Genomic DNA, 24,275 nt, shown 5'->3' on the forward strand with positions numbered 1-24,275 from the left:
CTGCCCTTTGTTACCTGAGAAATTAGGCAACTCTCTTTCTTTCATTTTCTTCTTTGTGGAAAAGGGAGAACAAATGAGATTTTTGTGAGGCTAAGGCTGGCACAGCATAAGTACATACTGAATGTCATTGCTATCTTTATATATATCTCTATTAGTGTATCTCTATCTGTACAGAGATAGAGCTTGGATCACATCTTGTGGGTCAATTTTAGAAACTGTGTGTAGTATCAGCTGGGATGCAAAAGGGGAAGGTATTCCTAGCCAGCCACAAACTTCTTTAAACCCAGTGGAGAAATGACAGATACACATGGTGGCATTTCAAAAGGTAAATATAATTGTCCTTTTAAACATATAATCTCTAAAATAACCCATACAATCCTTAAGCAAACATCTTCCTTTCTATTATAACTCCACGGAAATTTGAAGAAACTGACAGAATTCGTTGGGTAAATGATACAAAGATCTGTGCAAGTCAGTGTTACTACCAAGGCTTTTTCAAAAGCAATAAAACATCACCTTCTTATAGAAGAAAGCTTAAAAAGGAGGACAGTTAATAAACACTTAACTCTTTCTGGTTCATTGTTACCCTACTGAGCTGTGGACTACTAGAATCCAGATACAGACAGAAGTTTTAATTTTCCTCGCTCCATGGAAGGGAAGAGAACTGTGCTGTCCCATAGAAATATAATGTGAGCCACAAATAAGAGCCACACACAGTAATTTGAAATTTCCAGTTGACACATTTTAAAAGTAAAAAGAAACAGGTGAAAATAACTGTAACAACATATTTTATGTAAGTCAGTATAGCAAAATACTGTCATTTCAAAACATAATCAATATTTAAAAAAAAATCTTAGTAAGATATTTTACATCGTTTCTTTTCAACCAAGTCTTCAAAATCCAGTGTGTTTTTTATACTTACAGCAAATCTGAGTTCAAATTAGCCCCATTTCAAGTTCCTGTCATGTAGCTAGTGGCTACCATATTGGAAAGCACAGATATAGAGGGATTCTAAGAGCATTTCCTTTTACAATTTTCCTAAATCACAGACTTCTTTTTCAAAAACTAAAAGACAATATATCATTGGTAAATCATACAACCTAGACATATCCATAATCTAACACATTCTAATAGCTCAATTTTCCGAATATTTGGAAATGCAAATATATTTCAGCCAAGGAAAAGAAAATAGGTCAAATTACTTAGTCAAAATGTATTTGTGGCTTACTATGTGCTAAGTAACAGTCTATTATAGCTTTTACCAACTACTCCATAAATTTAAAAGCTTATAGTATATAATACTTGCCAATATTCTTTTCTTGAGGACTTCTCCCATACCTTTAAGGTAAATGAAATGGGTCAAATAATTAGACTTTGACTATAATTTCCTATCTATAGAATATGTTTCCCTTACTGAACTAGTGATGAAACAGCACTGGCCTGATTTAATACTATAAATTCAGAACAAATGGGAAAGCATTAAATTCAGAAGTGCTTCTGGACCATTAACTTCCATGCTGATTTGACATGCACCATAGTATTCAGGCAACAGACTCAGGAATATAACCTATTCCTAAAGCAAACAGTATTTTATCTCCTAACCATCTGGGGTTCTCGTCCTAAGGGCTACTTGTGTAGTGCTGTCTGGTATATTTTAATATCCTGAGGTGTGGAACTAAGACCTACTTTATTAGCAAAACCCATTTTTGCTAGAAAAAGAAGACTGACATAGAGGAGATTATAGAGGGCACAAAATTTTGGCTGAGGCCCTTGTTTTCATTATTTAGTTGAAGAAAATCATTGGTTATATATGCTTTCAAAACCCTATGGTTTTTCTAAGGTACCAATAAAAGTGATACCATTCATAACGTGGACAGTGGTCTCTTTCATATATTGCCTATAGTCGCAAACTTAAGTGCCAAGCAGATGGTTGAAATCTGTTTTGTATAAAATGTGTGCTTTTTTTTCCCCCAACTGTGTTCTTTGTATTCATATTCAGCCTAGGTTTTAGCCATCAAAACACTGGCACTATGTCGATCATTAGCAGCATTTTAGACAACTGGCAACTAAGGTATTCACTGTTCTCCACAAAATGTTCAGCTAATATTTCCCAGATGTATAATTAAGGCAAAAGATCATCTTCTTAAATTGGTATCAGCACTTTGGATGGCTTCTGGCTTTCAACAGATTATATCAGTGGAAAACAATTTTATATCAAAAATAAAGGTTCTGTTTCTTGGATGTTTTTGTTTGCCTGTTATACAGCTGCCCATAAAAAAGAAATCTATAAATTTGCTCAAGCTTCAACTCGCCATCTAAGAAATAGGTAGCTAATGCAAAACTCCTCATGTTACTTTTACTACGAAAATCTATGATGTACTATATTTGCATTGATAACTGTCTTCAAGTTATTTAATATTTTCCAATATCCAAAGTATTTGTACAAATAATGCTTTACAAAGCAGTAAATAGTGTGTATGGCTGTTTTTACTCAACAAAAAAATCTTTCTTTTTTTCATTGTCCAATAACTTTTATATAAAATAATTCATTTTTATGATAATACACAAATAAATGAATTTTAATTTGCATAAAGCATAGGAATATGTTAAATCAGGAAATTCATTATTTTAATGCTAGATATACTGACACTTGCAAAAACAACTTTCAGTGTATCATATTTCCTATATATAAAAGGGAAAGAGATGTGCTTTTCAGATATTTTGTTATTAGCAATAAGCAGAAGAAAATGTACTATACTGCTGTTATTTAGGTATAAGTTACCTGGATCAATAGTCATAAGTGCATTTAATTATAGTTGTATTTACTATAAAATTTTTAAAAAGTCAATATATCTTATAGGCATTATTTCATACGCTAACAACTATGTTTATCAAACAAAAATATACAATTCTTTCAAAGTCTGAATTCAGTGGTTTGCATTCAGAGATATCCAAATATTTTTTACAAATTTTCATAAGCTTAAAATGACTCATTACAATTAGGGGATAAATAATTTTATACTCATTTTAAAGCCCATTTTATAACTGCATGGCTGAAACCCAAAGAATTTAAATGACTTCTACATCACAAAGTTTTAATTCTTGATTTAGAAGCTGTAGGAACATACGCCAAATTTGTATATCACTAAATGCTGTATTATAAAATGTATTAGCAGGAAGTTGCCCAACTGGACGATTTCCAGATTTTCTTTCTTATTTAACAGTAGGATATTTGCACATTTCCCTTTGGTCCTAGTTCTAAATGTAGTTCTGGTTCAGTAAGGTCCTTTTCTGTTTGTTTTGTTTTGTTTTGTTTTGTTTTACAACCTTTATATCGGTACCAGGAGAATAAGAGAGTAACACCCATTCTTTATTCCTAAATTAAAAGTGGCAGGAATAGAATAAAAAATTTCTACATCACACTCATTAAGCAAATAATTAATTCTAACAAAGGGCCAAATCCTAATGTTATCCTAAATACACAAATATATATTTAAAACGTACACCTCATTTGTACAAGGACTTTGTCATACCATAGCCATATTTTCAAAGTGCATATAATACAGAAAGTCCTTGGATACGTAGTTAAAAGATTATGTTGCTGATGGTATAACTACACTTTTTTTCCCCCAAACATTGTGTTATAAAAAAAATGCAGTCTGCCGAATGTAACATATTAACAATATGTGAAGCTTGCCTTCTCAGATAATATAGCTTTTTAAGTACATCTTTCATTGTTCTACTCCTTGCTTCACAGAGTTTAACATTCCTTTTCTTGAAATTGCCAGTCACTAACTAATGCATATAAAATTGGTTGTCACGATCCTAATAGTTGCCTAAATTATTTTAAGAAGCACCTAAAGTCTTTCTTTGGACTGTTTGTAATCTTAATCTTGCCACTTTCCTGCCCAGTGTTTTATTTACTTATATAAAGACACAGACTGTCCATAAACTCCCGTGTTGTCCTGAGGCTCTACTCTCTAACCTTTTCTTTTTGTTTTTTTTTTAATCTTATCCTTATAAATACTTTCATCTCTTTGACCCAAAATGCCACTCTCTCTCATGCTTTTCATATTACCCCATAGTTCCCTGTTCAATAATCCATATATAATTTATTTTTCACGATATTGATAATAGTTGAGGATGATGATCTGATGCACCTGGAAGTTTCAACCACATAAAATATGAATCTTCTCTTTGAAACATTCAACTTCAAAATAGTTCATAGCAAATTTGTGAACTTGATCCTAAATAAGAATTATACATAGTACTTAGATTTCAAACTCCTAAAATGTACAATGGTTATTTGTTCCTGCACAATACCACTCAACTGAAAGGTAAATTGAGAAATGATTCCACTCGTAAAGGCTGGCATTCTTGCATCAGTGCAAAAATTCTGACCACTAGAGTAAGGAGCTAGGGATGTCTCAAAGGAGCTCAAAGTGATGAAATTTTAAAGGTGAGAGATTTAGAAACTATCCAGCCCATCTTCACATTTTACAGATGCATACACTAAAACCCAAAAATCCTTCCTAGTCCATAGGGAAGAGCTAGAACTTGAGATGTTACACCCAGCTAATAACACTCTCCACGTGGTTTACTTATGAAAAAACCAAAATTAGTAAAGATACTGACACATGTAAATTTCTACCAGAAAAAGAGGAAATCATTTGATGTGTTAGAGAAATACTCACAATCCACAAAATATTGTTCATTTGATCCGTATGCCTTAGGCCTCTGACACTCAACTTTCTCATCTTTATCCAAAATCTCAAATATCCTTAAATTTTATTCAAGCATCCCTTGAGCCACCAAACTTCTTGAATTCAAATTTTCTCTTCAATATGCATGACAATGCTACCCTCAGATTTCAAAGGCTAGAACACTGGTATATTTATTCTTCACAAAGTGTTAGTGGCTCCCACTTATCTTTTAGTTTACTTATAAAAGTCCATATATTCTGCTCCCTTACTTTGATTCTTTACACTGCTATTAGGATCTTTTGGATATGCTTTCCTTTCTCTAAAAGAATGTTTTTAAACCATTAATTATTTCTAAACTCTTTCTAGGTCAAATTGGATCCATTTTATTTTTCCAGTAATGTTAATTTTTTAGAGGCGAATATACAACCATATTTATATCCCATAATCCTTAGGTCTCTAAAAACAATAGCTCTTCCTTCTATTTTCTGTATTCTAACTATGTTTAGGGCTGGAGGGAAATACAAGTTCTTTCCTGAGAAATGGCATTCAGTGTTATCTTTGGTTTTCTACTCCTAGGCGTTGTATGATTAATGGTACTTGGAATATTACATAAACGTTTTCTTCACATCCTGATGATATTATGGGAGAGATGACGATCTGAATCTGACATTGTACATTTAGTTATCACTCATTCAAAGTTGAATTAATAAAAGAATCAGAAATTGAATAGTTTGATTATCACTTCATTCCTTTCTCTACTAAAGGGTGTATATTATCTAATGAATCTTCAACATAGATCTCTTGTAGTGCAGGTGAAAAAGAAGAAATAAGAGCGTTAATTTTATGGGACATACATATTCCTGTAAACTGTTTTCCAACATATGACGAAACTCAACAGCAAATAAGGAGGGGGAGCATGAAACAAAGAGACATCAGGAAAAGAGCAAAAATAAAGTCTTTGGACTTTGTAAATTATTGCCCAACAAATTTGGCCCAGGTAAATAACCCAAAGAAATAATAGAAGGCAAACAAGTAAGACCTTAACTCTGGAATCAGAATAAAAATGTTTTACAACTCTGTGAAGCAGCCTATAGTAGCTGTGAATGAAAAAGCATAGCATAAATAAAGCATTGTTTTTTTTAATATTATGTTCTCAGGTGAAGGGTATTTCTCATTTTCAAAGCTTGTGTTTCTTTTTCATTACAATGTTCTTTTATTAGATAAGTATAAAGTTGTTTAAAATGACAACTCAACAGCTCCTATATGAAAGTTCTACAACCACTTCCCAAACAAACTATCCTCTTGGCATACTGATCCTAATTAATATAAAAAAACTAAATAAAAGCAGAAACAAAAACAAAAAACAAAAAACAAAAAAAAACAAACAGATCCAAAATCAGTAATAAAGTAAATCGTTTACTACATTTTAAAATAAATTTTGATTAAAAATGTATCAACCAAACACCATTTGGGCCTGTGTTTTTTTACTACTAGATTAATATATATATATATATATATATATATATATATATATATATATACACACACACACACACACACACACACACATACACACACACACACACACACACACACACATCAACAAGCAAAGCAGTTTAACCCTTTCCCTTCTTTTCCCAGTAGTGTTCTTGAAGCCCTTAAGGAGAAGATACGTCCTTTATAAAATTGCTTCTCAGTGTCCCAACTGATCTAACTCTCTTAAGTTGCCAGTATAAAAACCTTGTAAGGCTTTGAGGATGCTTTTTTTTTTTTTTGGCCCATACAGTAAATTTTAATTCTCCATATAACATCTATTCTGACTGTATCTGATTCTTAGGTTTCAATGTGACAGAAAAGATTGGGATGGGTAGGGGAGCCACATGTGCGCAGAACATAATATAAAAGTCTCTGCATCTCCACAATGAGAAATATTAAAAATGAAGCTACTAATACATTTTTAAGAAAGATCATATTTTCTGTTTCTCAACATTTTCTTTTTTGAAAAACACATTCTTTCAAAGATGTGAAGAGCAGAAATAGAACGCTGTTACATATGAAAGTTTCAATGGATTTGCTGCCAGCAGCTTTTCTTTATAGTGTTCCTCTTACCTACAGTATGTGTTGGCACTGGCAGGTAGCCCTAATTCGTTAGTAGCCAAATTATTTTTGTCCCTGAAGTACGAGAAATCTCCATAGCACATGAATGAGACATGGTTTACTAGTTTACACACATTTTTATAACTCCAAGAAACCAAAACTCATTCACAAATGCTTTCATTTCAGCACAGAGAAGGGCTACAGAATACTAGAGATACCTACTTTGAATTCCTGTTCCCCACTCTCCATGAGAAAATAAAGAGGAAAAAAAATATTTTTAACTTCAATAAAAAAAAAAACTTTGGTCCTTAATGCAAGAAAAACAAACAGCTTTCTGTTCATCACACTCCACATTTCAATAAAGTCAAAATATTTCAGTATAAGGTCTTAAGAAAAAATGTCATTTAGTAATAAACCTAAATGCCTTCAGATAAGAATTCATCATGACGGCACAGCAGGTATAGATAATGTGGTTCACAACTAGCATCCTCATATTTCATGATTACCAGCTCCATGTATATACTGTTACACCATCTTCAGTAAGTAATAGAGAAAAAATAGGAAGAAAAAATAAGGAACACTTAGAAATAAACATATAACACAAGTGATGATTCACCCATAGCAAAAAAAAAAAAAAAGTCTATGAATTCTAAGGCAAGACAAAAGTAAATATATTAACACTAAAGAGCCAAGTGACTGAAATGTTACTTAGATAAAAGATTTAAAATACAATGAGACGAGTTCAGGTTTGAATTGATTTAAGGTTCAACACTGACTTCAAATGCCTATGGACATCTACAAGCTTTTGGTTTTAATTTTCCTTCTGTCATGTTTTATGGGTAAAAGTCCTTAAACTACCTTGTAATAGATTAATTACTTTCAAGTTGGGTGACAAAAGGGCATAATGACCGGAAAATGATACAAAAGAAACAGAAGAAGCATGTTAACAAGTTTATCAACAAACCTGGGAAATTCTCATGAAGTACAGATTAAGGTTCAGTGGTTCCAAACTGGCAGCATTCAAGTTGGGTTCATATTTGGGTTTTTTGTTTTGTTTGTTTTTTTAAACCACCTGTCCTAAAACGACATTGTTTATGCTAATTATCTTTGTTTATGCCACAATTCTGTTTGTTTACCACATTCTTTTAAAATACCATATCCCTATAAACAGTTCTCACCAGAATTCTTCTAAATCTTGTTTCGGTCTGGTCCTTCTCGGCAGCCCACTGAGCAGAACGCAGCTCTACAATGAAGGCGCAAGAGCTGGGAACAAGTTTGAGTCTCTGACTCCTCAGGCTGGCAAAGGCAGGGAGTACTGCTGAGGTTTTACTCTCAGGCTCCAAGGGAAAAGGATACTGAATGTGTAGAAATGCAACACCCCCCTATTGGACAAGCAGAACCATACGCCACAGGATCTCCAGAGATGTATGAACTCTCAACTAGTAAGTGAAGGGAAGAATAGATAATGCTAAAGGGAAAGGCATGCAGTTTCCAAACTGCAGGAGAAAACACAGAAATCAGAAAGCATAACAAGTCTTCTCCTGAACCATGATCAGTTCCTGCTTAAAATGAAGGAATATGAAGCATTCTCCTAAAGTGTCCCAAATAAACACTATTCACTTAAGCAAGATACTAACAGTCCTTATTTTTTTTCTTCTCTAGCAATATCATTTGATGGTGTTCACTTATAGAGCATTTGATCTTTATATTTAATATAAATGATGATGCTATCAATCAATGAAAAGGATACAAGGAGAGAATGAATGAAGTAAGGAAGAATTTGCTATGTTTTAGTCCATTTCCTGTTCAATAGATATTTTCCACTAACAGGACGATGTTTCATGTTTTGGTCAAATCTTTGAACATCTTTTTACCTGATTGCCATCATCTGGGTCAGACACCTGACATATTAAATTGTATGTGAGTTACTATAAGAGAGATATGCAGATTGGTTTATTTCCCATGCTGCTAGTTAACCTCATTGAACTTATAAATGAACAACAAATTATGGAAGAAAGCAAAAATCCATCCATTATACTTTTTCAGCTAATCTATAAAAAGGGAGATGTTCAATCTACATAATACACATTGGCATTATACATACTGCCATTAGGTGTTTGGAGAATTGATAGTGGGAAGAACAGACAATAAAGATCAGACTTTATCCATGAATGTAATTTTGCTTTTTAAATTCATGTGAAATCGCTTCTAATTCCATAGAGGAGTAACGTACTAAAGTATTAGAGCTGGTCTTGTTATTTGCCTCTCAGGTACGATGCATACACAGATTTTAGTTAAAAGCTCCCTAAGAACAGGTAAATACGTTACCATGTTATCTTAGGCTTATTATATTTGAGAAACATAAGATAAGAAAAGAACACATCAACATGTAAAGTAATCATAACATTCACACATTTCTGTATCTGTCAACTTGCTAAACACTGAGCAGCACACAGTGCCACCTGACATTTAACCCTTAATTGTTCTCGGTGATCAGTCAGGTCTCCTGCTATGTCTTCAGGATAGTACTAGCGTGTGACTGTGATAGAAGTATAGTGTGTCCAGTGTTTCAGGTAAGGTTGATTCCTAATAGCTGAATTAACTTGCAAATTATTGAGACAGCAATTAAAACCTATAATCAGTGGTAGACACCCCTTCCTCTACAAAGTAGCAATAAAAAATAAATAAAATGAATTAAGGCATGTATCACAATATCCTAAAAATACAACACCAAACTTATAGGTTTACAGTTGTGATAAGGTTGACAGATGTGAACAGATAACTTTCCTTTGATTCACACCTAGAGGTCACCTCCTGACTTGAATGCACTGATCACTCATAAAGTTTCTAACTAAGCTGAATAAATATGTCTGGGTAATAAATATTTTATTACTATGGCCAAACTTTACGTAATTCAAGTACCGCTAATGTAAGAGATATTCTTGCGGTCCGCTAATAGTAATTTTACATGGTAATTACAAAACAGCTTTTCACAGTACCTGATGTATATTTCTGTCTTTAGAAAAAAAGCACTTAAAATTTTCCTGATGTCAAAAATTATTTCTTTAGTCAACATGACTACAAAAAATTTTGATGGGAATATAGAGCAAATAAGTTAGAATTTTACTGCAGAAGGTTCTACTCCTGTAGTGGTCTTTTCAACATGTACAAAATAGACAGTCTGTTGTCTGTACCCGTTTTGAGAGAAGCAAAGAGGTGATACTATAAGCTTAATTTGCTTCATCCCACTACCTTTAATCCCAACTTTTTTCCTAGACATTATCAGCCTGTCTTCGTAAGCAATCATCTTACACTTGCTTTTTAATTAACTCTCTAACATAAAGCGATGAGAAAGTCTAACAAGTAGCTTAGTCATAAAACTATTACACTATAATCAAATAGGATAAATATAAATATAAAGGAAATAATAACACAATACTATTGATAATATTAAAATTTGGTTTTTTATTCATCAGAAACAAGATAAAATTGTTTATCTTTAAGGCAAATATTTTAAATATTTTCATTCTAGGAATATGAAAAAATAGAGTATTCTGAAAATAAAAACCTTATGTCTTGATTTTTTATTATCACACTTTCTTTTAAAAATTTTAGGAGAGTTCAAGTGTTCTTTGTCATGATGCTATTAGTGACATTTAGATCATGTTGACAGTTATGTTTCCTCTAAATAGTATAATGTAAAAGACATTGCTTACAAATAATGTCTCAGAACATACTTTGCCTATTCACCCACACCTGAGAATTGTGCTTTTCATTACTCATAATCAGTTATGACAGTGATGCTTAAAAATGAAAATAAAATATTTCTACTTGTTTACTTTTTAGAATCACTCTTCAATTTGTTCTACCTCCTGAACATTTTTTTTAACAATGAAACTGTTACGACTTCTGAATTATTTAACAAGTGCTTATTAGTCTGACAGCATTGACCATGTTCATTTCTAGGGCTGATAATACAGACATAACCAATATAAATCCAAATTTTGATCCTGATATTTAAGTTTTGAATATCCCTTGAAGTTCAAAATAGTCTACAGGTTGAAAAGAATAACAGAAGATGGATAGGACTCTACCAATGAAGTTAGAAAAAAAGATCACATAAAACTTCCAAAATATATGAACCCAAAGCCACTTATTTATAGCCTCTAGAGCAAACTACTTTATTTCATAAAGAAATGTAAAAGTTTTCTTTTCAGATTTCTGACTAAGTTTGAGTGAATAACTCATCTATGGCAGGTAAGCAAACAGAATAAAAATTAACACTCAATGGAAATGACCTACTTATTCAATGAAAGTTGCAATAGTTGAAAAGAAAAAAAAAGCTGACTATATGTGACAGTGCAGTTATAGCAAATATACCTCCTTTGGAGAATATAAATATTCAATATTAGGTCTGCAAGATATACTCTACGTGGGTGACTATAGATACTTACTCGTACAAATTCAGTGTAAACAAATAGTAATGAATTACTGAGATTTTTGTCTGTATTACCAATTACAACCACAGGGGAAATTATTAAGAAATTGTATAGTGTATGACGTTATTTCAGCTACTAATATTTCCAAATATTCTGTCTATACTAATAACTCTATTGATGATCAGTTGCTTATTTAATTAGCCAGCAAGAAAAGCATGCCTTTGGGTGACAATAAAATGAAATTCTCACCAGGAGTAAAAAAAAAAAAAAAAAAAGTTAAGAGATTTGAACATCAGAATAGTAAAGGGAAAAGTTTAGTTCAAAAGAGATAATTGAAAAAAAATACAAATAAAGTTCACAGCAGGAAAGCTTGCCTATATAGAGAAATAGGTTACAGCCTGTTAATATGTAACTACCTTTTTATAAGAACAGTCTGTTAACAGACTTACAAATCAGACTCAGAGTTTTATTTTCAAAAAGTATATAGAGTTGAAGGTAATCATGTGCTACTCTGTGCACGCTAGAAAAATTACTGTGGTATACATATTACAAACTGCAACACCAAGAATTAGTATGTCCCAATGTAAATAACTTCAGTATCTACATACGAGACAGGCTATATGTGCAAACAAAAGCTAACTATTTTAAGGAGTTAATATACAGAACTTTGAAAAAAATTAATTCAAGATTGTTAAGAAAGCTCAACCATTCACTGGAATTATCTTGTGAAGATGCACCCTAATTAAAAAAAAAAAAAGAGGAGGAAGAAGAGATGAAATGAAAGAAAGAAGACAGTATTAAAGTATACATGTTAGCTATTTTACTTTCTTCCTTGATCTGATGTTGGCTACTCTAATATGTGACCACATTCAAGCATTATTTTATTCTCAATACCCTTATTCTCTTCCATTGCTTCACTTCTAGAATGTTTTAATCTTTGTCCTTTCTTTTTTCGTCTTTTCATATCAAATTCAGTCGTTTGAGCGATGAACAGCTTGACTTAGCATATTTTTAACCAGCTGGTCTAGCACCTAGCTTGCATTGCATAGTCAGATACAACAAATGTTTATACAGAAGGTAGCTTTCATGAAAATGAAAAAAAGCCTGGGTATCATGCATCCTGGCTTTTTTTAGCTTTTTTTTTTAATTCACCATACAGAATACAAAGTTTGAATTCTTTTTAATGGCAAACAAAATTCTATTTATAGTTCCAAAAAATGAACTTATGCTGGGATAAGAACTCAAATTTAAAAACTGCAATGTGTACTTATAGGAACACGAAGAGGGCTAAAATTTTTTCAAAGCCCTGTTTTACTTGCAACAACATCAAATGGAAGGATATTACACACATTTCTCTAAATAGGAACTACTTAATTACAAATACACTTCTTCTCATCATAGCAAAAGGGAAAAATACAGTAAATCAAAATTAGTTTAAGACAACTAGCACAAAAAGTAGCTACTAAAACTTAGAAAGGGATCATCCGCATTTCCCTTTTCTTGACGTTTCCAGAGTACTATACTGATACACTGCTGTGATGTTAAATTTTCTTTAAAAAAAATCTGCTCTCTTATATCAACAAAAGGTCATGTGCTTTACTAGGCAGCTTCCAAAGTTTTACGGAAGGATCAAATAGGAACTTATAGCCTCTGTTTTAAGCACCACTGAACCCTTCTGTCACCCCAGAAATTAGGAGACAGAGATATTGAAAATGGTAACACTCTGCACAAAAGCATTTAAAAAGGTGAAGAAGGGGAGAAAAATATCAATGAAGGAAGAAAGTAAGAGAGGGAATGAGAAAGAGAAAACCAGCGAGTGGAAGCGAGAGAGATGCTTAATGTTCATTTAATTTCCTGTTATAGGACACAACCTAAAAACATTAACAGAAATCTCGGAGACTTTGCCAATCAGTTCAATTTGGTCCGGGCAATCACAACAAAAATCAGCTAACAAGATTGCAGAAGCACTAGCTAAAAGCTTTTCTAACAAACACGTTTTAGGGAAGCATCTTCCAATTGATTCAGAGATGACTGTAAAATGAGAGTTGTACTTCAATATATTAGGGGGGAAAACTGTACTCACCTTTCAAACTCCTGAGGTAAATCAGGGTCAGTAAGCATGCTGGAAAAGCACAATTTCCCTTTGTCACAGCAGCCACCTATGATCGTCTCCAACTGAACCTGTCAAGTGAGTCCAAACCTTCTAAACCAATTGATTTTCTCTCTCTCTTCCCTTCTCTTCTCTCCCTCTCTCCCTCCCTCCCTCCCTCTCTCCCTCTCTCTCAATCTTTCTCTCTCTCTCTCTCTCTCTCTCTCTCCCCCTCTCCCCCCCCCCACCCTCCTCTCCCTCTCCTAGGACTCCTTGACCAGTCTCTTAAAGGGGTAGCGCACTTCCAGCAGCGGGGTCTGGCTGCTCCCCCCTCCGCGGGAGCCGCGCTCGGCTGCAAGGCACTAGACAACCTCAGGGTGCCTGTCCTTTCCTTTTAATTCGCTCTTCTAGACATCACCGAATGTGAGAAGTCAACTCATTTAACACGTCTCCCATACTCTCTCTCCTCTAAATAATAAGTCACACATACACACACACACACACACACACACACACACACACACTCATACACACACAAAACAGTATGATTTTTTAATGCATTTGCTGCTCATTAAAAGAGAAATCTGTATACTAAGAGAACCACGACTAAACTGCATTTATTAACTAATTAAGCAAAAAAATATATGTTGGTAATATCATTTTTACACAAAGAATTGTTAGTCCCTCTCACCCCTTTCTAGGCTCTCTCCGTGCGCACACGGAAACACACACACACACACACACACACACACACACTCACATACACACAACAATCAGGCATTGTTCTGAGGGAAGAAAAGCAACTTTGACAGATTGAAATATAGCAGAGGCCCCTTCAAGGAAACCTGTAAACAACTTGTCACTCACTCTGTCGGTCTCACTGTTAGCTCGTGCTTTCCACAAAGTGGTGCGAACGTCCTGGCAACCCAACCAAAGTTTCCTCAGCTCCAAACTCCATAAAACACGATGTGCGATGTGGAGGGGAATAGGTATCCACATGCCAAAATAATACACACACGAGGGAACAAAAACCCAAACCACACCAGAAAGATGGTACCAACAAACTGTCCTGTCCGGGATTGCTGGGGAGGTCAGAGGTAGGAAGCACTCCCCTGGCTGTGGGTCTCTTTAATTTCCTCTGCCCAGGCAGCCACAGATAACAAGGTGGACAAACTATGGCTTTACAGATCCTAAGCTGGCTGGCAAGGCACAGCCTCCATAGCAGTTCCAATTATCTAGATAAAAATCTGGCAGGCGAGGAAGGTAATCAGGTAATGTACCTTTGACATGAAATGACAGAGGCACATACACACACAGAGAAAGACACTTACACAGACACGCATGCAGAGATGGTGGCTGCCCCGCGCACCGCAGCATCTGGTCAGGGAGTGAGCACACACTCACCAACACGAGATAGTGTGCATTCTTCACACACACACACACACACACACACACACACACACTCAGTCACTCACACACGCTCTCCACTCCTACTGGGAGGGTTCATTCTGCACAAAAGGCTACATTACAGAGCCCGCCCCAATAAGGGAAAGAGAGAAAAAAAAGCCTTCCATTGTTGAGAGGGCAGGTCAGTTGATTAGATTTTCTGTGGAGAATTCCACGAGGAAATTCCCTTCAAAGCCGAAGTGATTAACTGGGGGCTATTCTGGAAATGGAGCAGACAATGGCTCAATAGTCTGCACAGCCAATGTCCAGGCTGGCACTGAACTCACTTTAAAAAAAAATAAAAGCCAGACTCCCTGTTCTTTTCCACACATTCCCCCCCAACCCCCTCCACTCCTTCCAACTTCCCCTCCCAATTCCTTTTATTTTGCAGCTGGACAACATTAAGGGCCTTTAAAACCACAAGGGTTGACCCCATAGCAGTTTGATTAGGTCCCACTTTTTTTTTTTCTGGCGACAGGCAGACAGTAAGTTTACTTTTTTAGACATAGACACCTTACACATATTCCAAACAGAAAAACCAGTTATTAACCTTCTCATATTAATAAATGTATTCTTCATTGAAAGCTTATACATTTTTTGACAAAGTTGATAATGACTTAATAACAGGATCCATCATTCACAGGATATCCTAAAAATAAATGTATACATACAACAAAATCAATGTGGAATAAGATTTAAGCATGTCACTATGGAGTTAAGATACTAACAAAACACAGAATGATGACCCACCCTGAAAAAGCTGTTAACAAGGGATGTGGCAAAAATGACTTGATGCTGACATGATTTTCTTTTTCAGCAGTTGGGGAAGGGGGAAGGATATTACTCACTATTCTTGTCATTAGCCTCAAATTATTTTTTTCATTACAACAACAACCCATTCCTACATAGCAAAATAAGCGAATTGTTGCATTTATTTTAAATACCTATTTTTTATTTAAGACCTTATGGGACCTACAATCTAATACGGTCTAATTGATAAAGTATACAAGAAATAATTTTGTATATTGTTAACAGTGGTTATGGGAACTAGGGAACGGTAGCTGCATGGCTGCACACACTTTAAAAAATAGTTTTTAAAAGATTTCCTAATTAGGGTATCTTGTTTCATCTAATATCAATAGAGAAAAATGAAGAAGGAGGGAGGGTGAGTTCCTAGGGGCAATGGGAGATGAGATCAGGAAGAGGAGGAGGCAGCAAGGAGAGGATGCAGGGAGAGCACAAGGAGGAGACATAGTGGCAGCATAAAGATAGAAACAAAGATAATGGCCATAAGGCAGGATGCTGAGATCCGTATGGTCCCAGCTGCTGTCTTGCTACAGCTACTACCTCTGGTTGTTTCTCTGAAACTCTAATCCAGAAGGTCACCAGAGCAGGTAAGAAAGCGAGTATGAGTTTCTGAGGCCAACTTTACTAGAAAGGAAAAAGGCTCATATCAGAATCTTCCTTGCCTTTGGTTTTATTTTCATAGACACTTGATCTATGTATTGGTAGGTATACATATGTGAAATAAACACAAAGAACATATAGGAAAATGTTAAATGGTTTGGAAGTTAGTTTACAATCTCAACATGTTTCTATAAACATCCCTATAGCCTTTCCAAAACAAATTATTTCTTGCACAATCATCCCTGCTAAGCAAATTGAAACAGACTAGGAACTAGACAGAAAATCTGCCCAATATAATAATGATTATTCTAATAATGATACTTTGAATTAATGGAACTCCAAGCTCATAAGGAATTTTGTTCACATAGATTAGCTCATGGATCAGAAAAGAGTGAGTACTGGTATATCCTTCTTTCCCAGTGTTTAAACTTGGGCAAGACGAATTTAAAGTCATACAACTAATTAGTGGCCCATTTGTTACTTGAAACCAGATCTTATTTCACTTGTGACAACATAATACAGAATAAAATAACAATCCAGAATTTATAGCTGAATGAAAATCCCAAGATAGTACTTATTTTTAACAGACCTAAAGGCTTTCAAATAATTGTTAATAAAATTCAATTTGATATAATCTCATTGGCACTAAGCTGGTGCTGTATTTGATGGTTGAATGGAATAAATATTTTAAATGTATCTCTCTAGGCCGTAAAAGTTTTCTCTCGTTTGAGTTCTTTATTGCAAATTAACATTTCTGCAAGACTTTAAGATGTCAGCAAAAGAGAAGGCAATTCTAAAAAGTTCTTCTCAAATCCTGTTATTGATAATATTATAAAATGATTCAATTGATCCAATGAATCCAATATTTAATAGTAAATTACTATTATAAATACTTTTATTTTATATTAAATGTTAAAATGTGTAAATATTAAATATGTGTTAATGACTAGCACAATATATGTGTTAAATCTATATGCTTTATCAATTGCCTGAAAAGTTTAAGATATTCAATTTGTTATATATCTGATATTCTCACCCAATGTGGGGCTTGAATTTAGGACCCCCAGATTAAGAGTTGCATGCTATTCCAACTGAGCTACGCAGGCACCCCCAGGTAAGTACTACAGCTTTAAAAGGAGAATTCAAGAAAAATTTGTAACAAATCTAATTATATATATGGCTAAAATTCAAATTGTTTCATATCCAAGCCCTCTAGGATAAACACGGTAAGAAAAGTTAAAACCAAAATAAATAAGCAAATGATCAGAAAGCACTAATGATAACTGAATAATAATTAAATTGGTAGGAAATATAAAAATGTCTACAAACAAAGGTACACAAACAGAAATACATCTTCAGAGCAGGAGAGAGCACAAACTACAATAGAAACTCCATAAAACAATTTTTCACTTAATGAGTCTCTTTGACACTGCTGAAACAGTATTCTGGAGAATGGACTGAACCTGAAAAGTGTGCTTTTGAGTTCATGTTGTTTCCATTGCAAATTTAAAAAGGAGACTCACACAGGCTAAGGAAATACAAGGTATGCTCAGGAACACTGTTGGAAAATTCTCAAAGAGAATATCAGGAACTTTAAAGATCATAGACAAGTTATTTCCAAACTTAACCCTTTCCAGACAATGTTTCAAGCAAGCATTTCTAATATTTTTCTTCTAATTTTATTTTATCTGATTTTCTTTTTTAATGTTTATTTTTTGAGAGAGATTGAGAGAGACAGAGACAGAGAGACAGAGGCAGAGAAGGAGCAGGGAAGGGGCAGAGAGAGAGAGAGGGAGACACAGAATCCAAAGCAAGCTCCAGGCTCAGAGCTGTCAGTGCAGAGTCAGATGTGGGGCTCAAATCCATGAACTGTGAGATCATGACCTAAGCTGAAGTCAGATGCTTAACCGACTAAGCCACCCAGGTGCCCTTTTTCTTCTAATCTTAAAAGGAACTGTTTAATTCCTCTACTTTAAGATATAATTGTTACACACCTTCTACTTTAATAACTGAAATTGCAATATGTTGTCACGGGTACAGACTACAGTTTGATATTTTATGAACGTTCCTACCATCAAGCTACAGCTTTCACATTTTATGGAATTTGGAAGGTTATTTTTGAGAAATAAAACTTTTAGTATTATAACCACAATAAATTTAAAGCAAATCAGTGTCAGAAAATACCAACATTTGACACAAGAGGCTTTAAGAAAATGTACATCTATTTTTCCCCCATGATGTTATTTACTTCATCACAAAAACATTTGAAAAGAACCCACTCTCTTAAAAAAAAAAAACACAAAACTTTCAACCAATGTATATCTGTGAGTCATTCACCAAACGCCTGATAAGCTCACCATGACCTATCTATCACGTGTGGCTTCAAACTGACTTAGAGTCTTGTAATTGGACCTCTTCAGAAAACAACTAAGAAATTCAATAGCTCATGGTTTTAAAAATACCTAAACTTTCTATTTCCCATAATGCATTTTTTTGCCAGGAAATCGGCATATAATAAGAGGTTATAAATTCAAGGTTTTTGTACCCTCATACTTTCTGTATTGCCATTTGGTTAGTTAGAATATGAATTTTCCTCAGATCACGTTTTTGACCAACTGGTGTTCTTTAAGTGTTCCTTTTCACTTTAGAAACTCCATTGTCAGACTTGTCTCAAAGAGCTGATGCCATTCCCAGTCATAGTTCCCACTGATTGATATCTTACTATTTATCTCCTTTAGAATAATTTAAAGTGACAAAATGATAAATTTTATTTTTTGAGAACTTTCTATCATAACTGTGAAACATATAAAACAAATTATCTCATAATATTAAAAAAAACTACATTAGATATGTAGCTATATTATCCCGACTACAAATGAAGCAACCAAGGCTAACCAATAAGTTAATTAATTTATCTGTGGTCCCACAACTAATAGGTACAGAGATGGAGAACATCAAACCTAATAACATCTTTCCTTGAAGTTCTCAAAAGGCACCAAATTCTGACTTATCTCAATATAACCTAATAGTAATTAAATATTGAGTGCACAGGAAAGTGTTCATAAGTATGTTTTAATGCTAAGTGACTATCCAAACTTTGAACAAAGTTATGTGGAATGAAGATTGCCCCATCCTCACAAATAATATCAAAGATGGTTCTTTGTACAACAATTAAAAAGAATTAAATAATAGTACTCTTATCCAATTTATGGTGATAATAAACATCAAAATTAGTACTACTCATCATATAACTTGGCTCTTTTTAACAAAATAATTTCTAAACATTCTTTTTTTAAGGAAACATTCATTTTTATTTTATTTTATTTTATTTTATTTTATTTTATTTTATTTTATTTTATTTTAGAGGCAGAGCATGATCAGGAGACAGGGGCAGAGGGAGAAGGAGAGAGGGAGAGGGAGAGGGAGAGGGAGAGGGAGAGGGAGAGGGAGAGAGAGAGGAAGGAAGGAAGGTAGAAATAAAAGAAAGAAAGAAAGAAAGAAAGAAAGAAAGAAAGAAAGAAAGAAAGAAAGAAAAAGAAAGAAGGGAATATCTCAAGCAGGCTCCACGTTTAGCACAGAGCCCAATGCAGTGCTTGATCCCAGGACCCTGGGATCATGATGTGAGTGGAAACCAAGAGTGGGATGCTCAACTGACTAAGCCGCTGAGGCACCCCTAAATATTCTCTTTCTCAATATGATAGTTTTTGGTATCCCAGGGAAAATACAGGAGCCTATTTTGCTGTTCCCTATGTAAATACTTTGCAATGGAATTTCTGTCTTATAGAAAGAATCATTTCAGGAAAATAAGAACAACTGGACTTATACTTTATTTTTTCTTATTTTTTATTTTTTTTGGCTCATTACACAATCATCTCTCCTTGTGATAAGTGGTGATTCCTAATGGTTTGCAGTTCATGAGGATGAGAGGTACATGAACCAATCACTCTGGTGGTAAAAATCATGATTCCTATTGAGTAAAAAATCCATATAACTCATGAAAATAGAAACCATATACATGGGATCATACATTAAAAGAGTGCTCTTAGCCATCAAACTTTCTGTATTATTTTCAACCTGGAAAGAAATTCAGGGAATGTACTGCATTGGCATTTTACCTAGAGGCAGACCCAAAGTGAGAAGTAGCACCATAATGTTGCTACAACGTAGGTTGGGTTCTTACTTAGTAGATGATTTTTGCAAAATAGTTTAGTACACATCTTTCAGGGAAGTTTTTCACTATAGATGTTATATGCATTTCTTGATATTAACTAATCAGAGTAGAAATAAGAGATAAAATTGAGTAAATTAGGAAAACATTTGAACACCTAGCTTCACTTTTAAGTTAATTACACCTATCTATCAGCTATAGTCTTCCTTTGCACACCAAGTAGATGATAAATCTTAATCCTAGTAAATGAAAATGTTACCTATTAACAACGTTGTCTACTTACATCTAGAGCAGCCCAGGTGAAAGAATTATGGCTAAACTGAAATGTAGGAGTTTGTGTTCTATGATAGCCTCTATTCCCTCCTTACTAGTGGCATGGTTTAACTTAAATCTTTAACATCTCAGGAAAAATGATTTTTAAGGTCCCTCTGACTCTCAAATTCTGACTCTATAATCTCTTCTCCAATAAGTCGATTTATAATGTGCAAAATAAAATTTCCTACCATTCTCAGTTTTATCCTAATTATACATCCTGTTAAAAAATGTTTTGCAACTACTCCCTGTAGCTTATTTTAATCCTTTTAAATATGTAACAACTCGGCATTCACATGTCAATACAAGATGATGAGAAAAATAAATCTATCATTAATGAAAGTTAATTCTGCTAAATTTATTGAAGTTAAAATCATCAGGAGAACTTAACTGGTCACAGAAAATGGCCATGTTTTCAAAAGAACTAATTTTATGACAAAACTCACCTCTTTGTGATTCTGAAAAATTTGTTGTACTTGAATTTTCAAATCACAACTTTCATTTTTTTTCTGATATGTATGAATAAACTTATTAGTACTATCTAATAAAGAGAATTAAAAGCAGTTTCTTACTATACTGAACATGTCATATGTGTGTGATGGTAGTGAGTGGCATGCATGGAGAAATAAACGGAAGCGATTCTACCTTTATCCAGAATTTTAAAACATCAAATGAGAAACTCAAACTAAAAAGTTGAAATGATAGAAATCCTGACAGGTAAATTGTGTTCAAGAAAACCTAGTTTTTAAAATAAATTTTGTGAGCACTCTGTAGAACCCCTGCCAAATAGACAGCTTCTTTTATTTGTATTATTGTTAAAAAATGACTCACTGCCGTAATTTAGAAAATAATTCAGTCAGACTATACACAGGATGAAAATGTAAGAAAACAGATATTACCAAAAGAATGTATTCATTTGATGACTCCATAAGTATGTATCAAATCTTTAACTCACAAGTGTATAGTGTGTGTGTGTATGTGTGTGTGTATATGTGTGTATACACATACGCACACACACACATATATTTATATTAACATATATGTATTTGTATACTTCCTGTAATAAATGTATATATATTTGTAAACTTCCCTGAAACTGAAGAACTATTTAGGTATCAAATGGTATATTAGTATTTTAAAATACCTATTAATTAACTCTAAACAAATCATGGATTTGCAATCAGAAACATTTATTTTAAAATCTCTCTTGAAGTCAAAGCATAGACTAAAAGACTATATAAGCATTTGTAACACAGGCCAATATCCTAAGACATCTTAATATGAATATATATATATATATATATATAATACAGTATATATATATATTATATAATATATACTATATATTATATATACTATATACTATATAAGTTCTTACCAACTAGAAATCTACAATTTTTACACAGATAATTTTAGTTACTTTTCAAAACAAATCTAGAGTGTCTCAGTTACTGATATCAGTTTCATGTCATAGAAAAGGTAAGTGAAATACAAGGACAAAAATTATCCAGCTTCTGAATACACAGCTTGTCAGAGGCAGAACCACAATTTCACACAAGTCTTCTAATTACAAACCTAGTGCCCATTACACTGTGCAGGAGAGCTACTTCCAAAAATTATAGGCAACACAAAATCAAATGATAAAAGTATTAATTAGGGAGACAAATAAAATTCTGTGGGGAGTTTAAGTAACCAGTGATCTTAAAATATGATGACCATTTTCTGAACTTCAAGAATTTAGAATTCGTTTGTTGGAGTTAATAAAATATAGATCAGAGAATCAACTGAAAACCCCAGAAGCACTATGAGAATTCAAAATTACAGTGGGGAAAAAAAGTAATATGTAGAAATCAATAGCTTTCATATATATGCTAACACCCAGCTATTAAGAGATAGTGAGGGGGGAAAAGGCCTTATTAGGATTTGTAGCACAAAAGATAAAAGAGCTAAGAAAGAATGCATTCACATACAAGACTGAATTGAAGAAAGCTTTAACATATATTGAAAGACATACCATGTTCCTGGATAGGTAGCATCAATATCATAAAAAAATGTCTTTTCTTTCTAAATTAATGTATAAGCTTATTAGTGAATTCAAACTAAAATGCCAGCATATGTTTAAAACACTATATAAATTCATTCAAAAGTTAATGTGAAGCAAACAAAACAAAGAGGAATAATCAGAAAAACTGAAAAAGAATAAGGTCTCAGATCACCAGAAATTAAAATATAATATAAAGACTCAAAAATTTTTTAAAAATGTATATTGAATGGATTCGAAGACCAAAGGAATAAAAAAGAAAGTACTGAAAAAAAAACAACAACAACACAGAGTGGGTATTTAGTATATTCTATTTAGTAAGTAGAATAGTAAATAGTAAACTCCACGCAAATAGGAGTATAAATTCCAAATGGATAAAGATTCAAATGCAAAGAACAAAATAAAACAAAACAAAAACAATAAAACAAACAACAACAAGAATAATGTAAATCTACCAGAAGGGAAACTAAGCAATTTCCAATATAACCTTGGAGTAAAGAAGTCTTACTAACAATGGATCAAAATTCAGAAGCCATAAAATTTTAAAAAAATAAATAAATCCAACCATATAAACACAAAAACTTTTGGATGATAAAAGGCAACAAAAAAAAAAAAAAGACACGAGACAAATTGGGAAAAAAATATATGCAACTAATATCAAAAGAAAGAGTGAGTCTCTATATGTGAAAAGGTCTTTGAAATCCATAATAAAAGGATCAACAATCCAACAGTAAAACAGATAAACAATATAACTCGTCCAAAGAAAAGGAAATAGAAATGGTTCTTAAACAAAGGAAAGATGTTCGGCATTCTTTAATACAATCTACAATGACAATGTGATAACCATTGTTTTTGAATCTATCAGCTTGGCAAAAAATCAAAACTTTATTGAATATTTGATATTAAATTGTATTATTTATTCATAAACAATTTGTTCTCTCCCTTGCTATACTCTAAGGTGATGGAGTCTACTTCTTACCTCATTGACTTTGTCTTAAGACATGTTCTTTGCTTTAGACAATGGAATATGGAGCTTTCTGTATGAAAGATTCATTTGGCTCAGCCACCTCATCTTGTTTCTGTCTTTCCCCATGAGAATAGCATATAAAAGACCAGGACTAGTCACCTCAGCCTAGATTTTGCAATAGGAGGAGACATGGAGTCAAGGGTACTCCAGCCAGTCCAATCAAGCCAACAAATGCAGCTGACCCCCAGTACATCCAGAGCCCTCATGTAACACATACAAGAAAAAAAATAACAAGAATTGTAATCCATTGATAGAGTGGGATTGTTTGTTACAGCAAAAGCTTACTACTATTTACAGTCTTGTTTGTGACTTAGGGAAACAGGCACTCTTGCATATTACTATTAGAAATATACATCAATATAACCTTTATGGATGGCAACTTGGAAATATCTACCAAAATTACCAAGCAAATTCCACTTCTGGGAATTTATTAGAGATATACTTTGATATGTGCGGAACGTTACGTATCCAAAGTTAGTCACCGTAGAACAGCATGCAATAGCAGAGGATTGGTAATACCCCAAGGGTCTATTATTTAGGGGTACA

General features: G+C 33.5%; 1 protein-coding gene across 9 annotated transcripts in view; it reads right to left on the reverse strand.

The window, feature by feature from the left end:
• The window catches only part of SOX5 (SRY-box transcription factor 5), a 1,014,136-nt gene that overhangs the window by 397,999 nt on the left and 591,862 nt on the right, over positions 1–24,275 (reverse strand). For 6 of the 9 annotated variants that reach the window (XM_047867517.1, XM_047867516.1, XM_047867511.1 and 3 more), the window contains exon 1: positions 13,323–13,409. The exons of the other annotated variants lie outside the window; for them this stretch is intronic. In XM_047867517.1, the coding sequence (XP_047723473.1) occupies positions 13,323–13,360 (38 nt within the window). In that variant the 5' untranslated portion in view covers positions 13,361–13,409. Of the gene's footprint in view, positions 1–13,322; positions 13,410–24,275 lie in introns of those variants that run through there. 9 annotated transcript variants of the gene reach the window in all.

The sequence above is a fragment of the Prionailurus viverrinus genome, chromosome B4, assembly GCF_022837055.1.
Source record: "Prionailurus viverrinus isolate Anna chromosome B4, UM_Priviv_1.0, whole genome shotgun sequence".
In the NCBI taxonomy this organism is placed as follows: Eukaryota; Metazoa; Chordata; class Mammalia; order Carnivora; family Felidae; genus Prionailurus; species Prionailurus viverrinus.